This window comes from Haliotis asinina, chromosome 10 (genome assembly GCF_037392515.1).
Source record: "Haliotis asinina isolate JCU_RB_2024 chromosome 10, JCU_Hal_asi_v2, whole genome shotgun sequence".
Classification (NCBI taxonomy): Eukaryota; Metazoa; Mollusca; class Gastropoda; order Lepetellida; family Haliotidae; genus Haliotis; species Haliotis asinina.
Genome location: NC_090289.1, coordinates 2810513 through 2821450, shown reverse-complemented (window position 1 = coordinate 2821450; position 10938 = coordinate 2810513). Strand labels below are relative to the sequence as shown.

The 10938-nt window shown below is 40.5% G+C and overlaps 1 protein-coding gene across 1 annotated transcript; it reads left to right on the top strand.

Annotated features, from left to right (window-relative positions):
* Positions 1–791: 791 nt before the first annotated feature.
* On the top strand, positions 792–3815 carry LOC137297935 (GATA zinc finger domain-containing protein 1-like). Its single transcript, XM_067829925.1, has 4 exons — positions 792–1232; positions 2628–2690; positions 3047–3227; positions 3476–3815. The coding sequence occupies exons 1-4, from the start codon at positions 921–923 to the stop codon at positions 3787–3789; spliced, it is 870 nt and encodes a 289-aa protein (XP_067686026.1). The 5' UTR covers positions 792–920; the 3' UTR covers positions 3790–3815.
* The last annotated feature ends 7123 nt before the right edge of the window (positions 3816–10938 follow it).

The window sequence follows — 10938 nt, the reverse complement described above, 5'->3', positions numbered from 1 at the left end:
ATTCATTCATTCATTTTTTCATGCATTCATTGTTAAATTCTGACTGATACAATACCATGGCTGATTGAAACGCAGCCGAAGTTGTGCTGGGAACGAACCAAGTCACTGTGTACATTGGAGTATGACGTTGGCACAAGTTAAATGGCAAAGAAAGCAAGCGAGTGACCTATCCCTGTTGTAGATTATCCCTGATCAGACACGGTTCGTCGAGACAGACAGGGCCAAGGTACATGGAACCTTCATCTTTCGTTCTCATAAATCCACAAACCAACTGTGGTACATGGGACAAATAACTGCAAATGAATACAATAAGTACGAAGATAGCAAGTATGTACAAGGAGACATTTTTATCATTTACAATACGTATTACATATACAAACATTATATTATAACTAACTGAAAAGCGCAAAATTTAAAACTGCTATTTTGTTGTTGTTTTGTTTCATGTTATTTTTTATTTGTTTGTTTGTTTTGTTTTGTTTTGTTTGTGTGCGTGTGCGTGTGCGTGTGTGTGTGTGTGTATGAAGCAATTCTAATATATCATGTTGAGTAAAGTGTTTGTTTTGGGGGTTTGAGAATGTTCGCCAAGGCTGACAGACGCTGTCTCTTACCCAGTCGTTACTGGTTCATATCCACTAACGAAGCAAATTGATGCCCTATCTGGACGTTTATTTCACGGACAACTAAGGCATACGAAAAGACTATATCTTCTTTAACGAGAAACATATCCATTTCTAAGATTTGAATTGAATTAATATTATCCCGGTTAACCGCGGCGTTTTGACAGAGTTACTTCCCTTTGATAACTTTTCTATGTTTAGAGGTGAGCATGTTTAATACCGGAAACGACTGAAAGTTTATCTGAAACAAGTAGTTTTTCTTAATTTTACAGAAGATTGTTGATTGTTGGTTTGTATAACATGCCACTCGGTACAAAACCAACATGTGGCTCTTGTAAAATATCAAATTCGACGCTATGGAGAAAAGGAGTTCAAGGTGATGTGATGTGCAATGTTTGCTTTATCAAACAGTCTGGAAATGGCGGCGGGAAAGAGTCAGGATCAAACGGGAACGGGACTTCTTTGGGTAAAAACAATGGTGGGTCGAGTTTAATCGGCGGACCCGTATTGAGGAAGAGCTCGAGAATCAGACCATCAAAGAGTAAATTCCAGGCGGCAACCAAGGCTCTTGCAACGAAAGGGAAAAGCAGGCGAATAATCTTCAAGAAAAGTGTAAGGCTACGAATGTATTCAAAGACCACATTCGCTTTACAAATATTACAAAAGCCAAGTCTGAATTAGGCCTGTTGTAAATAAATTAAAAACGAAAATTTTCCATGGCATGATTGGTGAATATATGATGTGATTCATTATTTCTTCCTTTATTCGATTGATACCGTGTTTGTAATATCCTTTACGTTTCATTTCAGTTTACATCTGTGAATTATGTATGTGAGTTGTTGGGTCAGAGTTCTGCCCATCCCCCCAACCCTCACTGAGAACCAAAATTACAAATCTATCTGACAATGCATACCTCAACTTAAATATACATTCAACTACTAGAACAGGTACTATGCTGTGATATGATTCTGTGGTACTTACGTTTCCGTGGTGTTTTCTAATGACATAATTTCTCACGAGCCATGCACCAAATTGCACAACCTATCCACTGATCTTGTTTGTCAGTAGATCATCATGACTGTCAGCGAAAAATGTTCAGACCTTCACCAATTTGTAAACGTACAGTCATTTACTATTATTAATACTAATATTAATAAGAACTAAGGTAACTTTATGTCTAGCATGTAATCATGGTAATGCCACTTTTCCTGTGATCTTTACAAACATTTTCTATAACCATATTCAGCTTCAAAGTTTTCCAAACTTTGCTCTCCTGCCAGCTGGTGTAATCAATAAAAATAATCACGTGACGTAAGGAGGAATCCCTGCTCAATTGTTTTAAACTATGGAACCCCGATAGAGTAGTCTCTTAAGTTGTTTTTTCATGTTCCATTTCACGTATTCCATTGATCAACTCTTCGTATTTTGTGAACTAGAAATTTATGCTGAAGAAATGTGACTATTCTGTGAGTTCTAAAATCATTGACTGTGTTACAATGTATCTATTGCTATTACTTCAAACCTACTTTGACACTTCCGGATTGTTCATGACGTGTGAGATTGTAGTGTGCTGCGCACCCGTAAGTTGATATGCAGTTATTACCATGGAAACATATGACGTCACCACAGTATGTCATCTAACTAATTATGTTTATATGACTTGACAACATCAGAGATCGTATTCATAGTTGTGAATTTCTTAATTAGTTAATACCATGAAAACCTATGATGCAAGGGTATAAAAAAAGTCAATCAATGAACTTATTTCACTGCTGGAATATTACTTCCCTGGAGCAAACTTACTGTGTGATAAAAGGTGGCTTTGGGCGGAACTCTTTCTGAGTTTTAAGTACAACATCCCAGACATTCTCTAGTATGAGATACAAATGTAGTGGGCAGTGCTCCTGAAACTGTGAATAGTGTGATAGACATGATAAACATGATAATGCCTTTTTTTCAACAACTTGTCATTCCTGATTATAATGTGTGTTTATCTTATCCTTCCAGCAACCCATTAAGGCCCCATCAGCTGTTGCGACTGTAGTGACAGGCGACAGTGTATATCATAATGTAAGTATGAGGAATTTCATGATCACAATATATGTTACTAAGAAGGGTAATGGATCATATTTCATCACCAAAAACATTGTGTGTCTACCTTTCATTATTTATGCATGTTTTATAATTAATACATGTTCATTCCATAATTGTTCTCAGACCAGTTTGTCCATACAACTAATTGACATCTTTCAATATGCGTCACTGTCACTGTATTTATCAAGGGTACAGTGATTTCATACTTTGTCTAATGTCTACTCATTATTGACTGTCAAGCTCTTATGAACCATGTTGTCCTCACCAGCTGATTTCACCCTAATACTGTAGTGTATATGTTGTCTCTCAGCTGTTTGTGTTTTGCCTTGCAGGGCATGTACTTTCAAGTTGGTGACATTGTGTCCTTGGTGGATCATGACAGTTCCGTGTACTATGCCCAGATTCGTGGCTTTATGCAAGACCAGTACAATGAGAAGAGTGCTGTCATTACATGGATGATTCCCACATTGTCAAGTCCCAGGGATAGGTTTGACCCCTGCACCTACACTCTTGGTGAGCTGGAAAGTACTAAGTGCTAGAGATTGTACATAAGCTGAAGTCTCAATTTTTTCATGTTTTACAGCAATATTTATTTATCAATAATGTAATTTATTGTGGGTTTTGCTGTACATGAGTTATGCATCAATGTAGTGTGTTGTGAGCCACATATTACAGTACGAGACCCTAATGAAAATGATCATGAAGGTAAATAAATGGAAATAAATGTTGTTGAAGATCATCCCCCATTCTGAAAATTTCAGGTCCAGAAGAGGATTTGCCACGGAAACTTGAATTCATGGAATTTGTTTGCCATGCACCATCAGACTACTATAAGGCAAAGAATGCCCCTTACCATTCCCTCAATTCTCAGCCAGACCTGTGTTACATATGGACAAACGTCGGCCCTCAGGTGCAACCAACACCATCCATTGATGAGATGTTTGGTTTAAAAAAGACTAGTGCTCCAAGCAAAGTGGACAGTAAGGACAGGGAACGGCTGGACAAGCATGACAAGCAGAGGGACAAGGAGACAGACAAGCATGAAAAACCTATCAAAGTAGAAAAGGATGTCTAGGTGAATAAATGGGAAGATTTCTACAATTTCTTTTGTTGTTTTTATTCATGTTATCAAGAGTTGTTCAGTGAGACATAAGTGATATTTGGTTTAATTTATATTGGACATGTTTGAAATTGCAGACTTGCTATGAAAGTGTTCAACTTGTCCTTGGACATTGGAGGAGAACTGCTTTTTGATCTGTCTCGAAACAGGAAAAGTTTGAATCACCAGATAATCAACTGACTGCAGATATATAACTGTCTGATATTGCTGAGAAGATTGGTCCATGAACTGTCAATAGTGGAGATAATTATTTAGATAACTGTAACTGATAAATTATGAAAGAATCATCATGATATGTATTCATATTACATGTAAAAGGTCAGATTCCCCATGGCTTCTCCAGTGTATAAAGCTGGTAACGAAAAAATGTTGCCCGCCCTGTTAACATGTAGCCAGCCCTCTATTAAATATAGGAAACTGAGATATGGTGTTAAAAGAATTACTTGTATTGAGGTAAACTTAAACGTGCTAAAGCAATTTTAATAAAACCATGACTTGGTGCTCACTGTTAATTCATTTAGTGTCAGTTCCATCAGAAAAGGAGGACATTATTCATCGGCTGAAAGCATTCTCTAGACCAGTCACATTTAGTGTTAGTTCCATCAGAAAAGAATGACATTATTCATCGGCTGAAAGCATTCTCTAGACCAGTCACATTTAGTGTCAGTTCCATCAGAAAAGAATGACATTATTCATCGGCTGAAAGCATTCTCTAGACCAGTCACATTTAGTGTCAGTTCCATCAGAAAAGAATGACATTATTCATCGGCTGAAAGCATTCTCTAGACCAGTCACATTTAGTGTTAGATAAATGGGTAGGTTGATCTGTGGAAGTTACAGTTTGATTGATCAAGAACTACACAGACATCATCTAGTTACCACAAATGTAAATTATTTTTGAAATATTTCCCGCAGTCAATGACATGGTCAAATATATACCCTTGGAACATGTATTGGTGCACAGGGCCAGCTCGCAAGGCCATACCCCAGAACAGATGTCTAAAGAAATGTGCAGTTTCAAGAGCAACACATGTTGTCTGACATAATCTCATAAAGTCAGTCTTCCTTCCAGAGCCAAATAAGCCCAAATTCCAGAGCATCACTTGGTATCTCATGTCACCTCATAAAATCAGCATAGTTTCCAGAGCATGACAGTGTTTGGAAGCAGTCTCATAGCCAAAACAGTACAGATATCATAAGTATCTCATTTTCTTTTTGCATTATATTATTTCAAGTTTGCACATTTACTGAAAGTCCAGTGTCCACAAAAATAACCACCATGGCTTATGTCCCTTGCCGATGTGCCCATTGATAAACAAATGATGTCATTATACTCTGTTTGACCCATTTCATGTGCATATGTCACCACTTGCCCCTTTCCGCAACCTCAAAAAGGTAACACACAGTTATTGTTCCTGTTTAAAGTAGTTCTGATTTTCATAAGCCAATAGACCATTGAAATCCTTCTTGATGGGCACAAGTCACTCTTCGGCTTGACCCAGAAAAACAAGAGTTGCGGTCACGAGTTGCTGTCAGTGGGGTCAGTGAAGAATGGATATGCTGGTTACCAAAGTCAACCCCATCAAGCAAAAGCAAAACAGAAACTTACGTTACAGATGTGGGCACGCTCATGACAGTTTTCCCAGACGCCCAGCAATAGGGGCGACATGTGACGACTGTGGAGGCAGCTAGGGACCATTTGGGGGGGGAAATGTGTAGAAACAAAGAAAACTTTCAACCAAACCAGAGGGGACGACAAATGCAAAGGTGCAGATTTAGGAGCAGACCAACACCGTGATGATATGGCAGAGGAAGAACAGTTCACTACATGGAAGAGACAGATAACAGCGCAGATGATACATAGAGAGGGATGATGATTGTCAAGACCTAACCATCTACGGCAGTATGGTATCGATCTTGCATGAGCAAGGATTTAGATGATTAGGCCATCTCATATGAACTATGGTACATACTGTACTTAGTCTGTAGCGTTTCATGTTAGTGACCGTTATGTATCTTACTGGTAAACAATATCAGTATCTTATGCCTGAAATTGCGGTGTTGTTTTAATGGGTAAAGTTGACTTTTCGTCTGCTAAATATTAAATGGATAATAACTACATATAATTAATTGTGTTTCATTTAACTTTTTAATATGTTAAAAGTTATCTGAAGTTACCGAATGGTGGTGGCTAAATCAGAGTAGCAAGGGGGAATTACAACTGAAATCTGTTTAACAGTATTGAGACAGGTGTAAAACAGGAGCGAGACTGGTGTTAATCAGTAGCGGTGTTGATTTCATGTCACGGTTAGCATGTATTGCACGTGCATAATCGTCAAGCTACCTGTAGCAGCCAAGTGTACTCGCCCAATTCGTTGTACCGCCTCTCTTGTCACAAATGCGTTTAGTGCGCAGGATCATCTAATATGTGTCTACCAGTAGCTAATCACATATATAAGAACATGAACAGGACTGAACAGATTCGCTTGGGTTGGGGCAAAGTTAGACACTGGTGCCCATAGGCAACACTGCCACTGCCAGTTGGATGTTTGGAGGTGACATGTGTAACCTAGCGCTCGCGTGGTTTAAGACCGATGCGAGTGTTCGTGGGAGGCAATAGCGCGAGTGCTCGTGGTTCTGAACACGCCTCAGGCGATCCCAAATGCAGGAAAGCAGACTGGCCGGAACGGTACACCTGATAACCCTGCCACAGAGTCGCCAATAACCAGAGGCAACTCTCTCGACAACCCAGTGATGTCACAAGTTGACCAACAACAGCCAGACGAACCTAGAAGATGAACGCGAGCAACCAGACTGGCCTGATTGTGAGAGTACTATATACATACAGTACATAACTGAGAAAAAAATAACCAGGCATCTGTTAATAATCTTATGATTCTTGAAATAATGGACAGTGTAAAAATAACCACAAAAATCAATGTATACTATACTCTTCCAAACAGTAGGTGAACTTCAATTTTTTCTATTTAGGTTATTTATGTTAAATGAGATTTATCGGTGTCAATCAATGTTGATATGATATTTATGAATATTTTGAGTGTGCATCACCACTTGCACTTCCTTACAACCATAGTTATTTGGAATGTAGTCCCTTTTGAAAGATGATTGCATTCGTAACTACTCGCCTCTTTCCGTAACCTACCGGAATGACACGAGTAGTTACGAATGAGATGATTGGTGTATGGCATGTAATTTGCATGTATACGATTTTCACTTGAAACCAAATGAACAGAAACAAACACTAACAAATGTGTGATGCAAGATGAGTGTCAAAATTAATGTTCTAAGTGATTTCTCGACCTCCTTGAAAAAGCGTCAAAATCAAGAATGGGACCCCATGCACGTGTATGGGGCTACTGCGTTGTGCACGTGCACATCATGCATTGTATTTAGGGGTGGTAACAGGGAAATGGTGATTGTAACAGTGTGACATGAAGACCAACGACAGATGACTGTTCACTACAAGTTTTATTGAAGATCTGAATGCGACGTGTATACATGTGACACGGTTCGCGAGCAGCACGTGCGAGGCAGGCACATCCGGGTAGGGGACCGGTCCGGCTCGCCTGGCCTAACTGCACATGCAGACTGTATACAAGTCTCTTATCATTACATCTCCCCTCTCTAGCACGAAACTTCTCCAGACGGCAGGGAACCATCTGAAACATCGAACATGGTTAAACATACAACAGTTAACAATCCACTCCCAATCTCATGGGTGGCTTGGACACACGGCCAAATCTAGTCACAGTCGGCGACGGAGACATCCCAGACACTGGGGACGTCGTAGACGACGAAGATGTAACATCGGCGGTTCCAGCACTCTTCACTGGCACAAACGTGCGTGACGACAACAGAATATCACGACGATTCCTCCGAAGTAGACTACCACGATCTGTCTGAACAAAGTAAGACCTTGGGCCAACGTCCTGAATGACCGTACCTCGTTGTGACCAATCACGCCGCTGATGATCACGCACTGCAACTTTGTCACCACACTGAAGCCTACTCAAACTCTTAGTAGACCTGTCGTAATAGCGCTTCTGTTTTATTTTCTGATTCTCCTTATATTTAACAACTTTACGAGATCTGGGAACTTGCAAAAGTTTCTCCTGAATAGGGAGATTAGAGCGAATACGTCTGCCCATAAGAATCTCGGCTGGGGATTGCCCATTATCAAGAGGAGAGCTCCTGTAAGCAAGTAACCCCATATAAGGATCCTGACTTTCCTTACGCAAAATGTTTTTCACAATCTGAACAGCTTTTTCTGCCAAACCATTTGACTGTGGGTAGTTTGGACTAGACGTGTTATGCTTGAATTGCCAGTCACGTGTAAACTGTCTAAATTCATGACTACGAAACTGGGGACCATTGTCTGTAAATACCTCGTCGGGGATACCATGGCGAGCAAACGCCGTTTTCATGGAGGCGATGACACGACGAGACGACGTATCTGTCAAGGAGCATACCTCCGGATAGTTGGAGAGATAATCTACAATCACCAGATAATCTTTCCCACCACAGTAAAAGAGATCTGCGGCAACTTTCTGCCAAGGGCGAGAAACCGTCGGATGAGGTTGCAGAGGTTCAGGCTGCTGTCTGTTCCTGTATGTTTGACACATAGAACAGTTAGACACAATATTGTCAATATCATGATTGAGTCGTGGCCAAAAAAGAGTTTCTCTGGATCTACGTTTACATTTCTCCATACCAAGATGACCAGCATGAATTTTGTTTAGCATGCAGTTTCTGAGCGAGGTAGGTATTACAACCCTAACACCTTTGAAGATGACACCATCTACAACAGTCAAATCATGCCTGTAGTTCCAATACTCACGAAGATTCACGGGACATGAACTTCTATGCTCTGGCCAACCTGACTGAACAATTTCCATCAAAGCGACTAGCACTGGATCCCGGCTTGTCTCCTGACGTATCTCAGCATAGCGTGTCGTGGACACAGGGAGAGACGAGACGATCATGTCAACGTAGGCTTGAACACATTCTTCAGATGACGAAACAGATCCGGGCTTTGATGAAGGACATGAGCGGGACAATGTATCAGCTGTAAACATGAACTTTCCCGAGGTATGTGAGACTTGAACATCATACTGTTGCATTCTTAACATGAATCTCTGTATTCTGAGAGGGCAGTCATTCAGAGATTTGTTGAAAATTGAAACAAGTGGTTTGTGATCCGTTTCTACAAGTATGGACTGCCCATATAAGTACTGATGGAAATGTTCACATGCAAAAGTTATTGACAACATTTCCTTTTCGATTTGAGCGTACCTTGTTTCAGCACAGGTAAGAGCTCTGGAAGCATACGCTACAGGCAACCAATCAGAATCATACTTCTGCAGCAGGACAGCACCCAACCCATTCTGGGAAGCGTCAGACGAAATCTTGATTTTCCTCCCAGGATAAAAAAACTTCAGGACTGGCTCCTGTGACACAGCTTGCTTCAGAGACAACCATGATTGTTCCTGCTGAGGTAGCCACAGAAAATCAACATCTTTATCCAACAATTGTCTAAGTGGTTGCGTCTTCTCTGACAAGCGAGGGATGAATTTACCTAAGTAATTTATCATACCCAAAAACCTTTGGATATCTTTCTTACAGGTAGGTCTCTGCATAGACTGTATTGCTTCAACCTTCCGGGCATCTGGCTTCACACCATCGCTGCTAATCACATCGCCAAGAAATGTTAACTCGGTGACTCCAAATACACATTTGTCTGGGTTGAACTTCAAGTTATTCCGACGTGCGATATCAAGGACCTGAGAAAGATGGTTATCATGATCTTCAGGTGTCGAACCTGACACAATAATATCATCCATGGAGGTATCTACACCTTCCACTGAATCAAACAAAGTGTGGATTGTCTTATGATACACTTCTGGAGCAGAAGATATGCCAAAGGGGAGCCGTAAGAATCTATATCTTCCAAAAGGTGTTATAAACGTACAGACCTTCGAACTCTCCTCATCCAACCTCAGTTGCCAAAATCCAGCTGACGCATCCAGTTTACTGAAATAACGTGCATTCGAGAACTTTGCAGTGATTTCATCTCGTGTGGGAAGCTTAAAATGTTCACGTTTAATGGCCTTATTCAAGTCCTTAGGGTCAATGCAGACTCTCAATTGTTTGTTTGGCTTTTCAACAATTACAAGAGGACTCACCCAATCCGTTGGTTCATTCACCTTGGTTATGACGTCAAGCTTCTCCATGCGATTGAGTTCCTCCTTCAGTCTGTCATGTAAAGCAAAGGGCACTCGACGACATGCGTTTACGACAGGTGGAACATCATTGTCGAGCTTGATGTGATGAACACCTGGCAGATTACCTAGACCCTTGAACACGTCTGCATATTTCTGAAATACTACACCTCCATTCAAAGGTAACTCAGCATCAACAGAGAGAACACGGCGAACCAAATTCAACTGGTCACACGCTTTCAGCCCTAGAATAGACTGAACATCTTCTGGAGTTACAACAAATATGAGATCAAGTTGTATGTTCTTGTGACAAACTTTAGCTGTAAACTGACCCATTACAGGAATATCAACATGAGAGTAACCAGTGAGTTTAGTCTTTGAGGGGCGCAGTTTGGGCTTGTCTAATAGTCTGTTGAAATCTTTCTCAGAAAGGATATTAGCTTGAGCACCTGTGTCAAGTTTAAGTGGCAAGAACGTGTTATTGACTTGTAAAGAGACTATCCAATCTTTGCCAGAAACGACATCTGCATCAACTGAATCCACAAAGAGTTCATCTTGGGTTTTCTCAACAAAGTGAACTTTACTTTTCGATGACTGATTTTTGGACCTACAAACTCTAGCAAAGTGATTCTGTTTCCCACATTTATCACATGATTTTCCAGATGCAGGACATTTTCTAGGAGCGTGTGTAAATCCACAATAGCCACACGTATCAGACTGCTCAATCGAACGTGAACCAGAACTCTGTGACTTTTTCCTGTTAGATTTTCGACGACCAGATTTTGATTGTTGTTCAACTGAATGTACTGGCTGAGGGTCTAGTGGATGAAGTTCCTTAACTTGAACTTTACTAGCTTCAGCAGCT